The 24,957-nt window shown below is 46.2% G+C and overlaps 1 protein-coding gene across 2 annotated transcripts in view; it reads right to left on the reverse strand.

Moving 5' to 3' along the window:
• Positions 1-16,729, reverse strand: part of HTT (huntingtin) — a 141,365-nt gene extending 124,636 nt beyond the window's left edge. For both annotated transcript variants that reach the window (XM_067036781.1, XM_059065976.2), the window contains exons 1-2: positions 16,386-16,729; positions 2,912-2,995 (exon numbers count right to left, since the gene is read on the reverse strand). In XM_067036781.1, coding sequence (XP_066892882.1) covers positions 2,912-2,995; positions 16,386-16,579 — 278 coding nt within the window. In that variant the 5' untranslated portion in view covers positions 16,580-16,729. The remainder of the gene's footprint in view (positions 1-2,911; positions 2,996-16,385) is intronic.
• Between the last annotated feature and the right edge of the window lie 8,228 nt (positions 16,730-24,957).

Consider the following 24,957-nt stretch of genomic DNA (forward strand, 5'->3'; position numbering starts at 1 on the left):
GTCAGTGTATCACAGAAGCTGTAAGAACGTACCAGAGGTTAATTACACTCAGGAGAGATAACAGGAAATACCAGCCATCAAAAAGATTTCATAAATCATTACATGCATATAAAATATCCACTTCAGCTCTACACTCCAAAATTCCTAAAAAGTATGGAGAGTATCTTAAAACGAACTTGTTCGTTGATCTGACGGGACCGGAAACAACCTCTCTGGGTCCATAAAATACCCTATTCACATGCTCCTGTGTAGAACAAGTAGCATGACGACTATCAGCATTACTCCATAAAAACGTAACAGACACACGAATGCAAGAACTACTACCAGCCACTACCGGGATTTAAGTGGCAAACGGAAGCACCAATCAGCCTCGACATATCTCAACATACTTTACTGCCAATGTGTGACTCTAAGCCAGCATCCCATCCATTCCAATGGCGATTGTCAAGAAACAAACTAAGTGTAATGCATGAAGCACTAAGACTGGAAGAGATCTATTTCCTGGGCCCATAAGCTTTCAAAGTGAGCTGTTACTCCCTGAGACCCGGATGCTGGGGGTCAGGTGAGCACAGCAGTGCTACAGCAGCAGCAGGCACCAGGGGCCTGTCGGGCATTTACCATCATTTCATACGAAAGTAATGGCAGTTTGTAGGACAATGTGCATCACGATGGGACGTATTTCTGGCTCTCAGTAGCTAAAGAACACATCGATGTAGCTCTCAACCGTGTTTCATGGGTGTCGCTTCATCCCACAAGAACCCTTATAAATCGGGTTTACATTTCATAGATGAGGCAACAGTGGCTCCAAGAAGTTAAACTTATCTAAAACCACCCGGCTTATAAGGAGTGGAAATAGAATTCAAGCTTTTTTTTCCCCCTACTTTTATCTTAGTGTTGTTTTCTAAGCTATGCTAGCAATAGCATGCTAACTTAGAATTTTTATATGTTTATTTTCAGCACATATTCTCATCTGTCACTTCATTTCTTCCCACAATATTTCCACAAATTAGATAGAAACAGAAATCATCCACTGTCCTTCACAAACTGAATGAGTTTAACTAAAATGAAATACTCTATGTGAAATTGCTTTGAAAGTATGAAATACAAAAGCAAGGTGCCACTAAAAATAAATGAATCGCCAAACTTCTGTCAGTACTAAAACCAAGATTATTATTCTCAGAGCTTTTTCTAACAGATTATAAAGAGCTCTTTCCAACAGGAGAATAACATGAATGATTTATTCCAAAGGAAAGAAAAGCCAAGAGAGAAGCACTTCACACATGCCCATGTGGGTAACAGAATTCTGATATCATAAGTACATCTGTTTCCTACTCAGCCATTAGAAACGGGCTTAAAATATTTACCATCCACAGCTACTATGAACAACGGTCAGAAAAACCGATAGTCAAAAGTAAAGAGAATGAGGAGAACCAGCACAGAAGCTACACAAGAAGGTGCTGCTAGTTCACCACAGAGGAACAACAGAGCCAGGGAAGCAGACCTCCGGTCAACGCCCACGGTCCCACTGGTCCCAGAGCCTTCATGAGCAGGCAGCAGCCATGGGGGGAGCATGTGCTCGCCCACAGGGTCAGACAGGGGCAAAGTGCTGAAGAAAAGCCAACAGAAGACCACGACAGTGCATTTATGTCGAACCTAATCTCCCAATTCATCCCACCCCTCACCCGTGTCCACACATCCGTTGTCTACGTCTGCGTCTCTATTCCTGCCCTGCAAGTAGGTTCATCTGTGCCATTTTTCTAGATTCCACATATATGCATTAATATACGATATTTGTTTTTCTCTTTCTGACTTACTTCACTCTGTATAACAGACTCTAGGTCCATCTACATCTCTACAAATGACCCAATTTCCTTCCTTTTTATGGCTGAGTAATAGTCCATCATATATATATATATATATATATATATATATATATATATATATATATATATATATATATATATACATACACCACATCTTCTTTATCCATTCATCTGTCGATGGACATTTAGGTTGTTTCCACGTCCTGGCTATCGTAAACAGTGCTGCAATGAACATTGGGGTACCATGTATAAAATAGATAGCTAGTGGGGGGGCTTCCCTGGTGGCGCAGTGGTTAAGAATCCGCCTGCCAGTGCAGGGGACACGGGTTCGATCGCTGGTCCAGAAGATCCCACATGCCACGGAGCAACTAAGCCCGTGTGCCACAACTACTGAGCCCGCATGCCACAACTACTGAAGCCCATGCACCCTAGAGCCCGTGCTCTGCAACAAGAGAAGCCACCGCAATGAGAAGCCCGTGCATCGCAACCAAGAGTAGCCCCCGCTCGCCCCAGCTAGAGAAAACCTGTGCGCAGCAATGAAGACCCAAAGCAACCAAAAATAAATAAATAAATAAATAAATAAATAAATTTATTTATTTATTTATTTTTTAAATAGATAGCTAATGGGAACCTGCTATAAAGCACAGGGAGCTCAGCTCAGTGCTCTGTGGTGACCTAATGGGTGGGGTGGGGGTGGGGAGGGAGGTCGGAGAGGGAGGGGATAGATGTATACATACAGCTGATTCACTTCATTGTACAGCAGAAACTAACACAACATTGTAAAGCAATTATATTCCAATTTAAAAAAAAAGACCACTATGATTGGACAGGCTCCTGTTCCAAATACTGCAATAAGTAAAATATAAACATGTTCAATTATTATAATGGTTACAATGATATTATGTAAGACTATGGAAACATCACTCATTACAGTGTCTGGACATCCTCCATATATGCAGCCAGAAGTATGGGGAAGGGGGTCCTGTAAAGGCTTTAGAACAATTGGGGAGACAAAGAATATTCTAGCCCATTAAGAATGAAAAGATAGAAATTTTTAATTTTCGCTAGGAAGTTCAAAGTGCAGTTACCTGAGAGACTGTGCCACTATGTTTTCACATATTGTCAGACAATGATTCACACGGTCTTTCTTGGTGGCCGAGAGTTCTTTCTTTCTGAAAGGGAAAAAAAAAGAGTAAAGGAAGTTTGCATGTGTTGTGTTATCGCTCCCTCTATTTCTACAAGGCATTCATTCATTCAATAGTGCTTCCTGACTCCTAGAAGTAAACCACCCGTTCCTGCTGGGGGCAGAGTGGCTCTGAGGTCAGGGAGGAGGGGATGAGCCTAACCCAGGGTTCCCTACAGGACAGGGCTCCACAGAAAAGTCAAGGGGTGTTACTAACGCACCTGTTTTCCGTACTTTAGAGAGAAGGAGAAACTGCAGTGCAAACAGCGCTCACCCAAGATCACCTGGGTGGACGGAGTGTGCAATTCAATGAGACACAATGATATCAATATAATACTCTGCATACCAAGCTGCTGCCACTTCTCAAAGTCGTATTTACTGACTACAGTCAGCGTACCACACAGACCTCACACTCTTAGGTGTAAACTAACGTTCAGACAATGGCTAACTGCTTCTACATCCCCAAACAGCTAGAAACAAGCCCCCTGCCCAGAGACTTTCTCAAAAGCCTCCTACTAAGACTTCTCAGCCCCCAAAAAGGAGATAAACAGCCTGGTCAAGAAGATCAGATAAAAGGTGCTTGCTTCCCACCCAAACCTATGACTTGAGATGTCTCTGAGGTAGGCACCACAGAAATAAGGTAGAGAGGGTCAATCCAAAGAGGAAGCCAAAAAATAAATCAGGCTTGATAACTACATCCAAAAAGAATCTGAGTGTTAGCAGGTTACCAGTACATTGTACTAACTAGAAACACCTAAACCAGAAGACTACTAAGTTTTGGAGGGAATTCTAGTACCAAAGAAATTTAAAAACTAACCAGAAAACACCTCTATTTAATCCCTAATGCAACCTCGGTTTCCAACAAGTACACCTGAAGGAACAGGCTCTTACAATTATGCAAATCCACAAAAGACACAGCCTCCAAAAGGCACTACAGATGTGGCCAGGGAAGAAAATGGACAAGGAAGAGCCTTCAAAGGGGAAAGTCAGGGTCCGAAAAGAAGGACAGACAGAGCCTGAATGAGAAGACAAGCCCAAGGCATGCGGAGAGGGGCTTCCCGATGACTGGTCAGTAAGAGTCCATCACCACATGGACTGGTGACTGTGTATCTCCCACTGGTCTCTTTCCTAAGAGACTCTTAGGGATAAGCTATGTTGCAGACTGCTAGTGATCCACCAAAATGCCATGCTTCCCTTCTCAGACACACGCCTCGTGGTTAGAAGCGCCACATCCTAGCTTCCCTGCAGCCAGGGACAGACGCGTGACTTAGCTCTCACAGATGAAGCGGAAACAGAAGTAGTAGGTGGAGCTTCTGCCTCGCTGGCTCGCCCTGCGCATGCCACTTGGAGTTCCCTTTGGCTGGACCGAGCATTCCGAACACCCAGGTTTTTGTTGGGTTTTTTTTTTTTTTTGCGGTACGCGGGCCTCTCACTGTCGCGGCCCCTCCCGTTGCGGAGCACAGGCTCCGGACGCGCAGGCTCAGCGGCCACGGCTCACGGGCCCAGCCGCTCCGCGGCACGTGGGATCCTCCCGAACCGGGGCACGAACCCGCGTCCCCTGCATCGGCAGGCGGACTCTCGACCACTGCGCCACCAGGGAAGCCCTCCCAGTTTTTGATTATACAGATAAAGACAAGAAGGCTACAGAGCAACAGGATGGAAGGAGCCTGAGTCCCAAGTGACCACAAGAGGCAGAGGCCCCTCACCACCCACCCTCATGAGTCACTCACTTCAAAGACACTGCGATGGAAACAACCCAAACGTCCCAGTGGACGGATAAATGACATAGCCAAGTGACGGAACACTGCTTGGCAGTAAAAAGCAGCAAACAAACCACTGATTCACACAAGGATGAATCTCAATGCATCAGCTTCAAGATACATAAGGATAATTCCATTTATGCCACGTTCTGGAAGACACAAAACCAGGGGAACATAAGGTGATCAGTAATTTCCAGGGGCCTGGCGGAGGAAGGGGGAGTTGACAGCAAAGAGGTACCAGGCAGGGGGAATCTTTAGGAGGTGATGGCACTGTTCTAAATCTTGATTACGGTAGTAGTTACACAGCTTTATGCATCTGTCAAAATTCACTGATCCGTACATTAAAAAGGGTACATTTTACTATATCTGTGTGTGTGTGTGTGTGTGTGTGTGTGTGTGTGTGTGTGTGTGTGTATAAATAACATAGCTCAATTTAAAGAAGAAAGCGCTCTGAGAATTTAAATGCTCTCTTCTTTGAGCCATCACATTAAAGTCTCTATTACAGCAGCTCAAAGGCTACCTAGTTTAAGACAGCCATCAAGAAAATTAAAGAACACTGACCACTCCAAGCACGTTAGGAAGCAAACTAACTCATCCGCTACTCTTCCAAAGTGAGAATCTGCCAAAGGCCTTACGTGAACTGAATTCATACACCCAGTCTCCTAGCTATATAGGTGGTGGCCCCTCCCTGGGTAGCCTCTTACCGTGAGGTCTAATATGATTCCTAGGGGGATGGTAATCAGAAAACAGTCGACAAACACTAAACTGAGTGGACCTCACTACTTAACGATGGTCAGAATAGAAAAGTGATAAATACAAATATGAGCTTCAAAAAGAACCTTGTCTCCCTCCTGGTATGTGGAATAAACCACAAGAATACAGGAAACAATAAACAATACAGCTCTCTGGACCTGCCACCTGATTTCCTTAAGACTAACTGTGCTGCTCCCCCAAGCCAGAACTTGAGCAAAAGTTATGAAACTAGCAGAAAGTCAAAGAGAAAATATCAATCTCACCCACCAAAATAAAAATACATTCCTCTGTTGTCTGTTTGGGTCTAGCTCCTCCTCTGAGATCCTTGTGGGGAAAGCCTGCCTTATTCACCCAGGACCCTGCCCTAGGCCCGGCCGTCAGCCAGCACCTCCATCACATTCTTTGGTAGTAACTGTTCCTGCAATTTCCTCCCCAGGGATGACAGACTCACTCAGAGCAAGGGCCATATCGTGTCTCTCTCACTGACACTCAGCACAGCACCTACACTGGAGAAGGTGTTTCAGACAGACAACAAAGGAATGGATACGTAAGCGTTTGCTGTAGGAGAGCAGGTTACATACACGTTCAAACCGACTCAAAAGTTCTTAAGTCAGTCTTAACAAACAGGATTCAGAAGATAAATGATAATTACTTTAAACTTGAGTTTGCAGAACCAAGAGATGGAAAGAAAAGTAGAAACAGAAAAGCTTAAAAAAGAGAGGAACTGTAGGGCAACGCCACAGGCTTGAGTTCAAGAACTTTGTGGAGTCCAAGCTACAGCCCTCAGCCCCTCTGGCTGTGACCAAGACATCAATCACGGCACCTCTGATGGCCCTGACTTTCACGACTTCACTGCCAGAAAGAGGGCAGCACACGTTCTATCATGGTCAGCTACAAAGAAAGCACATGTTTTAAGTTTCTCTTCCTAACTCATCCACAATCATTTTCCAGCAATCCAAACACTTTGGGGGGGGGGGGGAGATCTGCCGTAGTATATTTAAATTTTCACCTTTTCCACACTCAATAGACAGCCCTAAAATCATAAGATTCTTCAGACAAAGTCTTCAGTGGTTACTAGTCTTGCTATTAAAATTTAAACAATAATTACGAAGTACCTATTTTGGGTGAGGAGCATAAAAACAAACCACCTGATTGCTACCAAAATACTTATCCTGTAAAATCTTCTCCTTTGTCACACTGAAGAATACCCACATTTTAAAGTGTGAGGACCAGACTTTACCCTCAGACACCCCAACAAAGAGACATTAACCAAAAATATCGGAAAACGAACAAAACAACCCTTCCAACACTACCCACTGAAAGCTGTCGGGGCAGCAATGTAGCCCCAAAGTAACAAACACTCCCACCCAGTGCAAACACCAATCTGGCTTAACCAGGCCCAGTACAGTCTGGCCTCAGGCCACTTTCCTCTGTCAGGAAACTGCGGGGGGAACTCTGGCTACTGGAAATAACTCTGTCGTTTTGGTCATGCACCTTCAAACTCAGTTCTTGGACATGCCATGGTCCCTGCTTCAAATACCTCCTTCCCGTCTTATTTTGTCCAATAAACCAACTTGGAAGTTTAATAAAACTACAACTATTTCATTTCCCCATAAAATTTAATTAGGCTGATGAACTAGGATGTCAACTGACTTGTTCTACAAGCAGAGTAAGTATGGAAATTAAGGTGAAAAGGAACCAACCGCCTTGCTCTAGGCAGGAACTGGATAAGCAGGGTGAGAGCTGGATAAACAAGGTAAGAAGGTCCTGATCCTTCAGCTGTTTTTGTAAACGTGCTTATTTTAACTCCACCTTCAAAATGAAAACAAACCAGTCAGCCCCCTCTAATTGTGTAATGAAGCGATCTGTACACAAACACGCATCTGTAAGGAGGAGGAACATATAAAAATCAAGGACTCTACAGGCAATACTACAATCATGTTAAAACGATTATCAAAGAACTAATTCTGAAAAGGGGAATTCAAGCCCTCTCATCGAAATTCTTACTTGTAGAATCATGTTATTTTAAGAATATGCATGAAAAATTTGATTCCAGGCTGAGGGTGTGCAAGGTAGGACCTGGACTACCCCAGGAATTGAAAACAATCACTTGTCTTGCTATTTGTGGCCACAGGTACTGTCACATACACATTTTCGAGTCGGTGCCTACACACCCCACAGGATGAGTAAAACTGAGGTCTAGAGGCTGCCCCGCCTGCAGGAGCAGGGCAGTAAATGGCCGGGCAGAGATCCAGGTCTTCTGATTCCTCATCAGCTGCTCTTTAACTTTCACCAAGTACTATACTAATGCGAGTGTTCCTAGAAGATTAGGACTCTTTTGGATCTTTTTTTTTAAAGAAGGAACGGAACACCAAAGTCATTTTGGAATTGTGTTTCATACATAATTTTAAAATAAAAGTACTGCTTAAGGGAATTCCCTGGAGGTCCAATGGTTAGGACTCGACACTTTCACTACAAGGGCACAGGTTCAATCCCTGGTCAGGGAACTAAGATCCCACAAGCCGCTCGACACAGCGGAAAAGAAAAAGTACTGTTTGATGTAAAATAGATAGCTGGTGGGAAGCAGCCGCACAGCACAGGGAGATCAGCTCGGTACTCTGTGACCACCTAGAGGGGTGGGATAGGGAGGGTGGGAAGGAGGGAGAAGCAAGAGGGAAGAGATATGGGAACATATGTATTTGTATAACTGATTCACTTTGTTATAAAGCAGAAACTAACACAACATTGTAAAGCAATTATACTCCAATAAAGATGTTAAAAAAAAAATACTGTTTGATTAGGGGAAGCAAGGCCTAGGATTTCCCCACCACACAGTCTATATCACAGAAAAGGGCTGTGAAAGCCTTTCTTACTAGTAATTTAACTGAGTACTGTAACAATTACTAATAGAAGAAGGTGCAATTCAAAATACGATCTATGCTAAGTGAAAAAGGTCTGACACAAAAGGCCCCATGTGTATGATTCCGTTCACAAGAAATGTCCAGAACAGGCAAATCCATAGAGACAGAAATAGATTAGTGGTTGCCAGGGGCTAGGGGAGGGAAAATGGGGACTGACTGCTAATGGAGAGGGGCTTTCTTTAGGGGTTGATGAAATGTTCCAGAAACCGGACAGTAGTGATGGTTGCAGAACCTTGTGAATATATTACAAACCACTAAGCTGTACATTTTTAAATGGTGAATTTTACGATATGTAAATCATAATCTGAATTTTTAAAAAATCTGTCTGCAAATCCCAGCAGCTCTTCCTCCCCAGAGGAAGGAATGTGACCACTCCTCGCCACCAGCACCGTTGCTCCCAGCCTGGCACAAGCTGCCAGCACCTCTAGCTTTGATTACTTCAACAGCCTCCCAACTGATTTGATTACTTCAATCAGCTTTGATTACTTTAAAAGCCTCCTTCATTCCTGCTCCCTGTCCACCAGAGTGGCCTTCTTTGTTAATTAAAGTTTTTAATGAGGGGGACTTCCATGGCGGTCCAGTGGGTAAGACTCCACACTCCCCATGCAGGGGGCCCAGGTTTGATCCCTGGTCAGGGAACTAGATCCCGAATGCATGCCACAACTAAGAAGCCTGCATGCCGCAACTAAAGATCTCACATGCTGCCACTAAGATCTGGCACAGCCAAAAATAAATAAACAAATAAATATTTTTTAACAATCTTTTTTTTAAAAAAAAGTTTTTAATGAGGTAATTGTAGATTCACAGGCAACTATAAGAAATATCAATAACAGAAATCCAGTGTAAACTTCACTGTTTCCCCCAATGCAAACATTCTGCAAAACAATCACAGCCAGAACAGTGATACAATCCACTGATCTTTAGATTTCTAGTTTTACTTTTACTCATCTGTGCAGATGTGTGCATTTAGTTCTACACAATGTCATCAGACGTGTAAGTTTGTGTATCCACCACCACAGTCGAGATAGGGGACACTTCCATCGCCATGAGGATCCCTTGAGCTGCCCTTTGAGAACCACACCCACCTCCCTTGGCCCTCCGCTCTGTACCTCCACCTACCCCTAACCCCAGCAACCACTCATCTATTCTCCACTCCTAGAACTATGTCATTTCAAAAATGTTACGTAAGTAGAATCAGCCCGTATATAACCTTTTGGGATTGGCTGTTTTCACTAGCATAATTTCCTCAAGATTCATCTTAGTTGTTGCATGTATTATCAGGAGTTTGTTCCTTTTTATTGCTGAGTAGTTTAACCATTCACCTGTTAAAGGACATCTAAGCTGATTCTAGTTTTTGGCTATTATGAATAAAGTTGCTACAAACATTTGTGTACAGGTTTTTATGTGAACACAAGGTTCCACTTCTCCGGGATAAACACTCAAGAGTGCAACTGCCGGGTCATACGGTAACTGTATGTTCAGCTCTACAAGAAACTGCTTGCTTTCCAGAGTAGCTGTCCATTTCATGGTCCCACCAGCGATGACTAAGTGACCCAGTTTCTTCCAAGCCAGCATTTGGTGTTGACTTAGCATCGTAAGTTATATCACTTGTTTGACTACACAAGTAAGCATCCGGTCAGAGTAAAATCCAAAGTCCTTATATTGGGGTACAGGCCCTAACCGGCTACCCCTCATCTCCTCTTCCTGGCCTCCTTACTACTCCTCCAACATGGAAAGCACTCCCGCTCATCTGTACCTGAACCTCACCTCCTCCAGATACCCGCCCCCCCCCCCCCCCCCCCCGCTCCAGCATCACCTTCTCAGTGCACTTCGCACCCTAAACAATACCACACGGCCCCTCTCCCCCTTATTCTGTTTTGTCTTTCTCCATAGTCTTTAACACCACTGGCCTTGTTCACTGCTGTAACCCAAGGGCCCAGAACAGGCCCTGGCATCCAACAGGCACCCAGGTGAAAGGAATTCTTCCAGGTCATCTAGTCCAGTCACCACTTAAGTGCCAACTTCCAGTAGCTGGGAGCTCTTAATGCCACCACAGCTTACTTGTCAGTGTTACACCGTACTTTACAGCTACACAAATGCTCCATGGCCCTAGGACAGAGAAATGATACTGCCTCAGCTACACCTGGACAGATGTAAGCAACATAAGTCTTCCCTCCCAAATGCTGATGGAATTTTATATTATATTATATTATATTATACTATAGTATATCAACAGAAAAGTAGGTCCTGATCGTCTACAGTGGAGCTTCTCAAGCTTTAATGTGCACATAAATTGCTCACAAACCTGGTTAAAATGCAGACTCTTGATTCAGTAGGTCTAAGGTAGGGCAGAGATTCTGTACTTCTTATAAGCTGCCAAGTGACACCAAATTGCTGGCCCTGAGACCACACTCTGAGCAGCAAGGATCTACGGCATATCTCGTCTCTAACACATATTCTAGCACCCAAACTGATTCAAGTTAACACAACATTAAACAGTATCTTATACTGTGTTAATTTTTCCTTCTTGTTGTCTGAATAAGACTTCCATTCCCAGGTAGTTTACTGAGTGGTTGGCTCACTTGCAGGGACCAGAGGTAACGGGGGTGGGGCCTCTGAAGGAGGAGAGAATAGGAAAGCCAGGACACTGTAAGACCTTTGCGTTTACATCTCCATAAGTCCTCTTTTTTGTGTGGTACACGGGCCTCTCACTGTCGCGGCCCCTCCCGTTGCGGAGCACAGGCTCTGGACACGCAGGCTCAGCAGCCATGGCTCACGGGCCTAGGTGCTCCGCGGCATGTGGGATCTTCCCGGACCGGGGCACGAACCCGTGTCATAAGTCCTCTTTTAAAAAGAAATTCTACAGTATTATATAGCAGTTAATAAGAATGATAGGCACTGCTATGAAACAAAGTCTTTGATATACTAAGTGAAATAATATAGTGTGAGCTCCTTCATGAAAAAAAAAAAAGGACTTGTATATGCATTAAAAAATCAGAGAAAACAAAAGAAACTTAACAATTGTTATTTTTAGGGAATGAGACTAGGACAGCCAGGAAGGAAGGCTTTGCTTTCCATCTTCTGTGCTATTTGAAGATGTTGTTACAACATATATGTGTGATTTTTTTTAAGCTAGTTAATAAAAAGCAACCAAAAAAGAAATGCTTCCTCAAAGTGGTCCTATCATATCTAATCTAGGGGTGGACAAACTATAGCCTACCTGTTTCGGCCAGTCTAAGAAGTGTTTTTACATTTTTAAACGGTTGACCACCCCCCCACCAAAAACAAAATCAAAGAATAATATTTTATGATGTGAAAACTATACAAAATTCAAATTTCAACGTCCTTAATAAAATTTTATTGGAACAGAGGCACACACTCACTTACATAGTGCTTCTGGATGCTTTTTTTCTATAATGGCAGAGTTTAATGGTTGCTACAGAGATGCACCATTTACATAAAATGTTTGCCAATGTTCAAGAATCAGAAGACTTAATATTGTTAAGATGCCAATACTCCCTAAACTGATCTACAGATTCAATGCAATACCCATCAGAGAATCCCAGCTGGCTTCCTGTAGAAACTGACAATCAGATCTTACAATTCAAATGGAAATGCAAGGGGCCCAGAATAGCCAAAACTATCCTGAAAAGGAATAAAGTTGGAGGACTCACATTTCATGACTTGAAACTGTGATACAAAACTAATGGTAGGGACTTCCTGGTGGAGCAGTGGTTAAGAATCTGCCTGCCAATGCAGGGGACATGGGTTCGAGCCCTGGTCTGGGAAGACCCCACCTGCCGCGGAGCAACTAAGCCCGTGCGCCACAACTACTGAGCCTGCACTCTAGGGCCCGCGAGCCACAACTACTGAGCCTGTGTGCCACAACTACTGAAGCCCGTGTGCCTAGAGCCCGTGCTCTGCAACAAGAGAAACCACCTCGATGTGAAGCCCTCGCACCACAACGAAGACCCAACACAGCCAAAAATAATCTCTTTTAAAAATTAAAAAGAAAAAAACTAATGGTAATCAAGACTGTATATGGACTTCCCTGGAGGTCCAGTGGTTAGAACTCTGCACTTCCACTGCCATGGGCCCCGGTTCGATCCCTGGTCGGGGAACTAAGATCCCACAAGCCACTCCACAAACCACAGGGCGCAGCCAATAAAACAAGTGAAGAGACAACTCAAGAAAAGGAGTATCATTTTACAAATCACGCATCTGATAAGGGTCTAGTATCCAGAACATTATGAAAACTGTTACAATTCAACAATAAAAAGACAACCCAACTTAAAAAATGGGAAAGAATGAGGATGAGGGTTTGCAGGTTAAGCATAAGAAAGAAGCTGGGTCCCTCATCACTGGGGAGCTTCCTCAAGCAGACACTGCTGTCGTATAATAAATTCTTTCCTATTTCAGTTATGGCAGCAGAGTTTCCTGTTACTTGCAGTTGAATATAACTGACAACACCAACTATGGCTAAATTACGTCATGCTTAGCAGACAGAGATGAACAAGTCCTGTTGGCTCCACCTTCAAAATTCAGTGAGTCCCCACTGTGCCACTGCCAACAACATGACAGAACTCACCATCACCTCACCCGACCGCGTCACTGACCGCCTACCTGGTCTCCCGCTCCTGGACACACTTCCCTTCACTCAAGCTCTCAGCCAGTAGTCATTTAAAAATGGAACTCAAATCCTGCCACTCCTCGGACCAAACCCTCCAATGGCTTCCCACCTCATTAGAATAAACGCCACTGTCTTTGTTCCACCTTGAAGGAAGGGCCTACCGATCTATCTGGTGCGCTGAGGCACCCTCTCCACCTCTCTGACCTCAGCTCCTACTAAGAGTCTCCCTCTCGCTAATTCAACGGGCCACACTCCTCGCTATTCCTCAATCAGCAGGGTCTGGACCTGCGCCCTCTGCCTGGAACGCCCCTCCACATACCTTTATGGCAATCCCTGACTCTCTTCTGGTCTTTACTCAAAAGACACCATCTCAGTGGCCCTTCCCCGGACACCCTATCTAAAACGTCAATACCTTATTAACCCTGACATTTCCTAGACCCCCTTCCCTGCTTTGCTGCTGTTCCTCCTTCGTTTATCAGTGTCTAACATACTGTGTATTTTTCTTATGTATCCTGTTTCTGGTCTATGTCCCTCACTAAAATGTAAGCTTCATGAGGGCAGAGCTTTATCTCTTCATGGCTGTAGCCCTGCACCTATTAGGATACTGGCTGGCACACATTAGACATTTAGCAAATAATTAAAATCAGAGAAAAACTAGGAGGGAATCTGAAGGAGAGTGAGAAAGTGCCAAAGGCCAATGTCAACTGCCTCATAATTGCAGTTAGGACCCTGCCAAGCTCTGGCACTCCCCTGCACGTCAGCCTTGCTGAGACTATAGCCAGTACCACCCAGAGCCCCTGTATCCCATACGCTGAGCTGGGCGTAGGCACTCAGATCCTTCAACTGAAGCCCAAGCGTGGCTGGTGACACTATAGTTCCACAGAGAGCAAGAGCCATAAAAATAGAACAGTTACTTTCTTATTGCTTTTGGCCAATCTTACTTTGGGGAATGGATTTTTCAGCTGAAGCATCCGAACAGAAACGCCAAGATCCAAATTTGTAAGCAGTGAGTTCATTACTCAAAATCAATGAATACTTGCTTTCTCAACAGCAAAGTACATAAAAATGTTAACATTTATGCATTTTATTTAAAATAAGTATAATTAAGCCCAATGTAGTTGATTTCAGAGCATGCTAAGAACCTTTCAAAGTTACTACTCTGAAGTACTTTTGTTTTTAAAAAATTTAAAATCTATCTTCATATATATAATACATAGATTATATCTGGCAGGATACACAAGGAGGAAGCTTTCCTCTGGGAATGGAGTTAGGTAGGTACTCAGGAGAAAGGAACGGGAGAGAGAGATTTTAATTACCTTTTTGCAAATTTTGGAATTTGTACCATGTTAATGTATTACTTATGCAAAAATGATAGACTAAATTCTAAAAATAAGTCAATCATACATTTTTATTACAATAAAGTAATGAAACAAAATGTATCTACTTTGTCAAGCTGGCTTAAGAAGGAAACCTCGGGCTTCCCTGGTGGCGCAGTGGTTAAGAATCTGCCTGCCAATGCAGGGGACATGGGTTCAAGCCCTGGTCTGGGAAGATCCCAGATGCCGCGGAGCAGCTGGGCCCGTGAGCCACAACTACTGAGCCTGCGCGTCTGGAGCCTGTGCTCCGCAACGGGAGAGGCCAAGACAGTGAGAGGCCCGCGCACCGCGATGAAGACTGGCCCCTGCTCTCCGCAACTGGAGAAGGCCCTCGTGCAGAAACGAAGACCCAACACAGCCAAAAATAAATAAATAAATTAAAAAAAAAAAAAAAATAAGGAAACCTCTTTACACCTATATTTTGAAGAAGATAAGCTAATTCAGGTTCTGTCAAATCAGCATAAGAAACAGAATGCATATTTTCAGAGTGACCAAGTGTTTGAACAAGCAGACAGGGACTGAAGTAAGGCCTTCCTTCCCACCCAGAGCCCTGCTTGGTGCTTCCCGCCTTTATACGAGATCCCATAAAAGTCTGGAATGGATAGTTATGGTTATAAATCACCTGCTGCAGAGAAAAGTGAAATTGTTAAAAAAACAAACACCAACTTTTTTCCCCTCTAAGTATCCAAACAGGTTTTTCAACTTTTAGCAGAAAACTTAATTTGTTTCTAGATTTTATTTTAACAGATAAGCCGAAATTAGCCCCCAAATTCTCACTTCCTAATGAAACCTCAAGACACAGCAAGGATCCTAGCAGAAGCATAATGAAGAAAAAACATTACTAAAAACGAGTCAGCCTGAAGAAGGTACGCTTCTTAAAGGGGTTGCTTCGCGGAAACTTTCCTCGTTAAATGCCATCCTGTACACACCCAGATCAGAAATAAAATGACCCGAGATGAAAGAAAGGCCCGAACTGCAACAGAGCACACACGCTGACCTCTGCTGAACACCCAGCACACAAGACTTCAGGGAAAAGTACTCGGTTCTCTTAGACGGTGTCGTTACTGGTCTCTCTTCTTCTGTTTCAAAAACTTTCCCTGGCACAAGCAATGGAGACCCCCTGCTTCCAAACAGTAGCAGATGTCAGCAACAGGAAGCGTGTGTGGGGTCCGCAGACACCACTGCTCCGGCAAAACTGGACTGCGACACTCGCGACAGGGACATCACTCGCCCCCAGCGATTAACCTCTCCCTCAGCAACACGTCATTTGTTTCCAACTGAGGACAGGCAATAAAGGGCAGTCAACTCTTCCTAGTATTTAAGCCAGTTTTATTGCTTTTCACGTGTTAACAACAAGCGTCTAGACAGTTCACCGCTTACTTGGCAACCACAGCTCTTCAAGTGCCCGCAGGCCAACCTGAGCTGAGACAGGCCGGTCTCTCCCTGATGCTCAACATTCTGCTGCCGACTCCCGAACAACACGAAATGCCCTGAGGCTGCGGGAAGACAGCCCCGAGCCACAGGCTGCTTAAAGGGGCCCTCGCACAAGGCTCTCCATTGGGCCGCGCGCGCTCCCCCGCCCTCCAGCCCGACCTCCCAAGGCATGATGTCACCACTGTCCCCGCATCACTCCGGCTCCAATTCTCGCAGCGTCCTGCGCCCCCAGCCCTCCTCCTCTCAGACCTGGAGGAGAGGGACGGGACGCGGCCTCGGCTCTGCCAAGTTCTGCTCACAACACAGACCCGGTTCCTCCCCTAACTTCGCAGCCGGGAGAGCAAAGGACTGGGGCCGGGGCCGCCCCGGCGCCTCCGGGAGAGACCGGCGAGGCTCCCCGCGCCTGCCGAGGGCTGGAGACCCACGCGGGGCCGGGGGCCGGGGTGGGGACCACGGGGCGGCCCTGTCGCCGCGGGCCGGGGAGCTGCAGTGGGCCCGCACTCACGGTCGGTGCAGCGGCTCCTCGGCCACGGCCGGTCCGGGCGGCGGCGGCGGCGGCGACTGCGGCTGAGGCGGCGGCGGCGGCTGAGGGGGCTGAGGTGGCGGCGGCGGCTGCTGCTGCTGTTGCTGCTGCTGCTGCTGCTGCTGGAAGGACTTGAGGGACTCGAAGGCCTTCATCAGCTTTTCCAGGGTCGCCATGGCGGCCTCCCGCCCCGCGGGAACAGCCTCTGGAGCCCTCGGACCTGCTCGCAGTTTTGCTCAGCAGCGCGGCAATGAATGAGGCTCGGGGCCGCGGGCAAGAGCGGAACCGAAGCGTTCGGCCATCTTGGGTCCGTCCCGGCAGCCCCCGCGGCCCTGCGTCCCGCGGAGCTCCGTCGGAGGGGCGGGGCCAGACTGGCGAGATTGACAGCAAGAGGCGGCGGCCTCCCCCATTGGCCGGGCGCGGCGCCAGGCAGTCCCCCGCGCCCGCCGTCTCGCCTCCTCGGACAGCCGCGACCACGGAGACTCTAGCGCTCCTCCCGGGCGAGGACCAGGGGCGCGGCGAGGAGGGGTGGGGCGGTCGTGAGCGTCATGCTCCCTCGGGAAGAAGCCCCTAGTCGAGGAGACCCCGGCCGACGCCCGGCGGGTAGCAGGGAGGGCCGGCCGTGGACTCGGAGCCGGAGCCCCTGCGAGCGTGCTTGCTCACCCAGCGGCCCAGGCGGAGGGAGGGCTCACGGGACAGCCTTGCAGAGGAGGAAGGGGGAAGTGGGTCGCCTCGCGCGGAGCCAGAGGACCCTCAGGGCGGGAGCCCAGGTGTGGCCCCCAGAGAGGGGTGGAGCCCTGGAGAGCCAGTCTGCAGCCCGAGGAGGAGCTGAGGGGCCTGGCGGAGGGCCTGGGGCAGGGACGGGTGGTAAAAACCTGCCTGGCCAGTGCCTTCTGCCCGGAGAGGCTGTGGCTGGTGCAGCGAGAAGCAGCTTTGACCCCAGAGACTGCCCCACTTGGGCGAGGCCGACCGGCGTGGGAGGGTCCCGGGGCGCCCCGGCAGTGAGCAAGCAGAGGGGCGGCGTCCGCCTGCCCGCAGGGAGTGGGTGGCCCTCAGAGAAGCCGCCTGGGGCAAGCAGCATGAAGCCTGCAGAGCCCACTCAGGGCAGCGACCCATTCTAGGCCACAAGCCACGTCTCCGCCTAATTTCAGACCCTGTTGTCCCAAAGCAGTCAGGTGAACCCAGCATCGCCACAGGAAGCCTTGTCCCCAACGGGACAGCAACTGCCCCCCTTTCAGGGGAAGGACCTCAGAGAAACTTGCCGCAAGCCTTGAGGTCCCAGTTCCCTGATTTAATAAAGGCCCTTGCCCACAGGCCAAGCCATGTGCCAGCCCTCACACAGGACAGGCCACAGTGACAGGGCTCCAGGCTGTCAGGTACTGTGGTTGGCAGACTTCTCGGATGACCTAGTGAGTGACCCCCTCCTGAGATTCACCACCTTGTATAGTCCCCTCCCCTTGAGAGTGGGCTGTCGCTGGTGGCTGGCTTCTGATCAAGGTTTACATTTTACGGCAAGACAAAAAAGTTTGAACAGACAGTTCTCTGTCGTGGGGGCCTCCTCCCTCCCTGATGTGCAGCGTGCATCTGCATTACCCATTAACCAGACCTCTTCCAAGACGGGAACGCCTGCTAGACCGGAAAGATCAACTTTTCTTTTCCTTTCTTCTGACCTAGCAATGTAACTTCTTGCAAGATTAGCATTCTTTCCCAACTCTGGAGGGGGCCGTACTGGCTTACTGCTCGCTTTGTAAGAGTTTACCTGGACTATGTATCTTTGGTGAACTCTCTGTAAAATGTCAGTATGTCATTTCGATGTATGAGCCTTTGTCTCAAAAATATATATGATCGTGTCTTGGACTTCTACCAGGCGGAACAGCTCTCAGAGCTTCTGAGAGCCTGCCTTCTGGCTTATAATCCTCATTTTGGCTTGAATAAAATTCTCTTTTTTCTTCTTAACTTGACGGTTGATTGAATTTTCACGGACACTTCTAACATTCTAATAGGCAAAGGTGGCACTCCTGGGATTAAGTTACAGAAGACTGAGCCCTCCGTCCTGCTGGCTCTCTGCACCTTCTTGGCTTGCCACACACGTTCTTGAAGCCAGCTGCCATGTGGGGAGGCCCACTCGGCCAGCAGCCTAGGGAGAACTGAATCCTGCCAACACCACATGAGCTTGGAGGTGGATCCCTGCCCAGTTGAGCTCTCAAGTGAGAGGCAGGTGGTACTTAAACGCAGGCTTTTGAGAGACCAGGGAGTGAAGGACCTAGTTAAGCTGTGCCCAGATTCCTGATCCGCGTGAACTGTGAGATCCTGTGTTGTTAAGCCACCATGCGATCGGTTACACAGCAACAGATAAGTGTATTAGTTCGCTAGGGCTGCTGTAACAAAGTCCCACAGACTGGGGGGCTCGGGTAACAAGAATTTATCTTCTCAGGCCTGGAGGCTGGAAGTCCAAGATCAAGGTGTGAGCAGGCTGGTTCCTTCTGAGGCCTCTCTACTTGGTGTGTAGGTAGCCGTCTCCCCCCACCCCCACCCCGTGTCCTCGCATGTTCTTCCTTCTATGCACGTCTGGGTCCTAATCCTCTTTTCTTATAAGGACAATGGTCATATCTGATTACGGCCCACCCTCATGACCTTATTTTATCTTAATTACATCATTAAAGACACTTTCTCCAAATACAGTCACATTCTGAGGTGCTAGGGGTTAGGACTCAACGTATGAATTTTCGGGGACACTATTCAGCCCATCACGTTAAGTAGCACAGTTGTCTCCTAATAGCCACTTTGACCTTCTTCAATAATAGGACTTCAGTTTTTATCCAGGCACTTTTCCACCACATTTCCCTCCTTCCTTCTAGCTAGCTGTAGCCATGTGACTAAGTAAGTTCTGGCTGATAAGATGTAAGCAGAAGTGACGTGTGTTATTTCTAGAAAATCTCCTTAAAAGGAAGGGGTACACCTGTCTTCTTCCTGCTGCCTGGAATGGGCATATGGTGGTTGGCACTTCAACAGTCATTTTGGATCATGAGGATGAAAGCCACATCCCGGGACAATGGAGCTGGCGGGACTGGGGGGAGATGCCGTTCCAGCCTGGCCAGACCATCTCTGGACTTCTCACAGACAAATATCTATGGGAGAAAAACACAATTCCATTTTGTTTAAGCCACTTTTACTTTGGATTTATTCTGTTTATGGGCTCCTAAACCCAAATTCTGACCAGTCCAGAGAGGGTAGGAGTCACTGAGACCTTATATGGCCACAACAGATCAGGCTGTGTTAGCTGAGGCAAGAAGACACTCGTCTGCTGAGAACTTACTATACCCCTGACAAGCGGTCTTAGAGGAAAGCCTATTGAAAGGGACGTCCAGAAGGCAGATTTTTTAAATTCAGAGAAAAGTTTGGCATAGTCGCAGACTAATCAAAGATTACACAGCTGGGGAGGCAAGTTGGCTTGTTGTCTCCAAAGCCTTAAAATGAACGTAGCCTCTGAACGGCAAATGCACTCCCAATAATTTATCTTCGGAAAAGAATCGCATGTGTGTCAGGATGGTCACTGGTTACGGCAATATTTAGGACCAAAAGGAAAAAAAGGAAACATGGACAGAAGGAGATTGGCTAAACGAAGTACGATAAATCCATACGACAAAACTGTGCATTATTCAGATCCTGTTTTAGAAAAGCATTCATGACATGGAAAAAGGTATGCAGTGCATTAGCAGGTTACATGACTGTGTATAGCACAATCCCCCCTCTTTTTAAAGAAAAATGATACATACATACATAGAGACCTGCTCACCAAGTCTATAACAGTGACTCTCTCTGTGCAGGGCAATTACAGGACATTTAATCTGGGTGCTTTTCTGTATTTTTCAAATCTTCAGCAATGAATGTGTACTATTCAGGGGAAAAACATATAAAAGAGGTTTGAGCGGAGAACTAAAAATGAAAGGCTAGCAACACACTTGTGACTGATTCTACCCAGGAAAAGAGGGAACCCAATACACCCACACACAAATGGGGTACACTCCAGTTGGGGGGCAGGCTCCTGCCCTAAATCCAAAACCAGGTGGGAGTTCATTGGGAGTGAGGCCTTGGGTCAGAAAAAGGAAACGTGAAGCAGAGCCATGAGGAACAGGATGAGTGGCCTGGCAGCTCCTGGGCGTGCTTTGGCGGCCTCCCACCCATCCCCCACAAGGGGTTCTCTCACTTTAGAGGGTATTATTGCCATGTTATTTTAATTCTACATAAATACACGTACTGCAGAAGATATAGATACAGTAATTGTTGTTTTGAACAGTCAGCTCTTGTTTAAATTGACTCCCAGATGTACCACTTTCATTACTCTTCATCCGTGACTGCATCTCTAATCTTCCATTTTGGATCATTTTCTTCTGCCTGGAAAACACCCTAGAATTTCTCTTACAGTGGATCTTCTCTCGCTGAAATCTCTCAGTTTCAGTTTATCTGAAAATGTCTTTTTTTTTGCCTTCATTCCTAGTGGATTTTTGGCTGGGTATAGAATTCAAGGTTGGCAGATACTTTTTGTCAGCAGATTAAGGATCCAGACATCACAGTCTTCTGCTTTTCGTTCTCACTGTTGAGAAGTCAGTTGACTTAATGTTTGCTCCTTTGGAGGTAAGTGTCTTTTTCCCTCTGGCTGTTGTTAAGATTTTCTCTCTGTCTTTGGCTCTCTGTGGTTTCAGTGTGCCATGTCTGGGTGTGTAAGGAGACAATCACTTGTTATAGGATGCCCCTGGGATCCCATCGAGCGATCTCCCCATAGGCTGCTCAGCAGGAAGGGCCCAAAAGACTGGCCAAGACCAGTTCTGCAAGTCTTGGAAGCACACATTCCCCTAGTGAAAGATGTCCGGGATCCGGATGTTCTTTTCACCAGCAACGCCATTCCCCACAGCCTGAAATCTGCCATGGCTGCAGGATTGGCCAGGGACTCCCTGTGCCCTTCCAATTCCCCTATAAATACACAGAATGACAGGGAGCAAGGTCCCTCTCCTGGGGCACTACCTATACTGTGGCCATCCAGGCCCAGGGCTAACACAACTCACCATGGGATGCAAAGATCTCGGGAGACAGGTGCTTTTTTTTTTTTTTTTTAACATCTTTATTGGAGTAGTATTGCTTTACAATGGTGTGTTTCTGCTGCATAACAAAGTGAATCAGCTCTACACATACATCGATCCCCACATCCCCTCCCTCTTGACAGGTGCTTCTTCGGATGACCTTCGGCCTCCAAGTTCCCCCACTGGCTCCAGCTTACGGCGGCACCATGTGTTGTTTACGGTGTTTGTTATTACCCTGGCTTGGTTTAACAGTAGAATTTCTTTTCATTTAATCTGCTGGGAATTAGTTGGATACTGAACGTGTGGACTAACGGCTTCCAAGTTTTGGAAACTGTTCAGTCATTATCTCAAAATATTGCTTCTGTCCCGTTTCTCTTCTCTCTTCCTGGTGTTGTCACCACATCCTATCTTCTATTTTCTTTTTTTTTTTTTTTTTCATCTCATTGCTTTATTCTGGATAGTTTCATCTGATTTTACGAATTCTCTTTTTAGCTGTTTCCATTCTACTGTTAAACCCTCAATGTTAACCATTCCGTTCTGGAATTTTGTAGTTTTCAGTACTGGCATTTATATCTCTTTCTAAAGTATGCTATGTCACTTTTCATAAATCGTTTCTAGTTTCCTGTCAAAATTGTCAAGCTTTGCAACTTTTCTCCCCGAACACAGTGAGCATGGTGTTTAAGAATCTGTGTCTCGTATATTTCCATTATCTAGCGCCTCTGAGGAAATTGTTTTGTCTTGTTTGTTTTTTGGCTGTGCCACGCATCCCCGACGAGGGATCGAACCCGTGCCCCATGCAGTGGAAGTGCAGAGTCTTAACCACTGGACCACCAGGGAAGTCCCAAGTGAATGTTTTGCATGTCTGAAGTTTCAGCTAATTTTCATTCATTTGCCACATCTCATGTGCCTGGGTATCTTTGATTATATACTGCACATCGTATCTGAAAATTATTATAGAAGAGATTTACAGCTTAGGGTATTTTCTTCCTCCAGGCAAGATTTTTGTTTGCAATGCTACTCTCCTTGGGACACTAGAAGTTCTAGGTCATGTTAATCCAGATTCCAGTTTCGGAGTCCTCTGGGCCACCCATTTTATTTTTTAATTTTTTTTTTTTTTTTTTTGCCGCATGTGCAGGATGTGGGATCTTAGTTCCTTGACCAGGGATTGAACCTGCAACCCTGCATTGGGAGTGCAGAGTCTTAACCACTGGACCACCACGGAAGTCCAGGCCACCCGTTTTAGAGAGCTGGTTTTCTTCCAGGTCACCCTTATTACTGGGTGGGCTGGACCCGGAAGTGGAGTGTGAACTGGCTGGGCCCCCAGCCTTGGCATGCCCTGGATTTGAATTTTGCTCTCCTAGCCTTGAGCTTAGCTCAGCCTTTCAGGTGTCTCAGGACTCCAACCCCCCGCAAAGCAGGAGTAGCCCTAGTGTTTGGCTCATCTCTCTAGGTCCCACCCTCTCCTGGCTTTCAGCTCTGAAAAGTTGCTGACTCTCTTGACATATATATTTGCCGAGCTTTATTAGCTATTTTCATCAGGAGGGTAGATCCGTATTCTCTAGTCCGTCCTTGCTGGACATGGAAGTTCCTCCTGTAAATATTAAATAGGACGCTATTGAGAGTGGTCACTCTTCTGTTATTCCTGACTTTAACATGAATACCTCCAGAGTAAACCCTCATCAATAAGATGCTGCCTCTGGGCTTCCCTGGTGGCTCAGTGGTTGAGAATCCGCCTGCCGATGCAGGGGACACGGGTTCGTGCCCCGGTCCGGGAAGATCCCACGTGCCGCGGAGCGGCTGGGCCCGTGAGCCATGGCCGCTGAGCCTGCGCGTCCGGAGCCTGTGCTCCACAACGGGAGAGGCCACAACAGTGAGAGGCCCGCATACCGCAAAAAAAAAAAAAAAAAAAAAAAAAAAATGCTGCCTCTGGATGGTAAATATATTTTATTATGATAAAGAAGTATTGATTGATTTACAGTTTACCCTTGAACAACATGGGTTTGAACGGCGCAAGTCCACTTACATAAGGCTTCTTTTCAGTACATACTACAGTACTACAGAATACGTCGTTGGTTGACTCCTCGGATGTGGAACCATGGGTACAGCCGGCCGACTATAAAATTATATACGAATTTTCAGCTGTGCAGGGGTCAGCACCCCAAACCCTGTGTTCTTCAAAGGTCAAATGTATTTTACTGACTGTGTAAAAAAGTGGATTGAATTTGGTCAAATGCCTTTATGAAAATGATCTTTTATTTTTGCTTTGAATCTATTAACATGATTTATTATGTTACTGGATTTCCTGATATTGAACCATCCATACATTATTAAAATAAACCCACTATTTTGATGTAGTACTTTTGTTTGTTTGTTTGTTTTGGCTGCACTGTGTAGCATGTGGGATCTTAGTTCCCCGACCAGGGATTGAACTCATGCCCCCTGCAGTGGAAGTGTGGAGTCTTAACCACTGGACCACCAGGGAAGTCCCTTGATGTAGTAATTTTAATGTGTTGCTGGATTCTGTTTTGTTTTTTGTTTGTTTGTTTGTTTGCTGTACGTGGGCCTCTCACTGTTGTGGCCTCTTCCGTTGCGGAGCACAGGCTCCGGACACGCAGGCTCAGCGGCCATGGCTCACGGGCCCGGCCGCTCCGCGGCATGTGGGATCCTCCCGGACCCGGGCACGAGCGCTTGTCCCCTGCATCGGCAGGTGGACCCTCAACCACTGCGCCACCAGGGAAGCCCCGGCCATTAGTTTGTTTTGTCCCTATTACTTTGCTCCTTCTGCTTTTCCTAAATGTATTTTTCAATCCTTATGAGTTAGAGGCTAAATTCATTTATTTCCAGGCACTTATTTTTGTTGATATAATTAAAAGCTATACATTATCTCCTTGAGCACTATATTTTAGTTGTATCCCATGCATCAGATATATGTCTTGTTGTTTTTATTTTCTAGAAGTTCTGCAGTTTTGCATTATATATCCTCTTTGGCCCAAGAGGACTTTAATAGAGGTTATTAAATTTCCAGGTGACAGGGCCTGTTTGTTTTCGGATTTTGTTATTAATTTGTAAGTTTACTGCATTTTTAATCACATACTCAACTATATTTAAATCTTTTAAAATGTTTTGTTAGGATATTGTTTCCCCCTTTTTTATGAGGATATTTTTTAAAATATTTATTTATTTATTTGGCTGTGCCAGGTTTTAGTTGAGGCATACAGGATCTTCGTTGACGTGTGTGAAATGTTCGTTACGGCACACAGGATCTTTAGTTGCGGCATGCATGTGGGATCTAGTTCCCAACGAGGGATCGAACCCGGGCCCCCTGCATGGGAGCGCGGAGTCTTAACCCCTGGACCACCAGGGAAGTCCCTATGAGGATTTCCTTTGTGCCATAATATATGGTCCCTTTTCATGAATGTTCCATAGGCCTTGGAAAGAAAGTGCATTTTTTAGTATCAATATAGAATGTATTACCT

The sequence above is a fragment of the Kogia breviceps genome, chromosome 6 (genome assembly GCF_026419965.1).
Source record: "Kogia breviceps isolate mKogBre1 chromosome 6, mKogBre1 haplotype 1, whole genome shotgun sequence".
In the NCBI taxonomy this organism is placed as follows: domain Eukaryota; kingdom Metazoa; phylum Chordata; class Mammalia; order Artiodactyla; family Physeteridae; genus Kogia; species Kogia breviceps.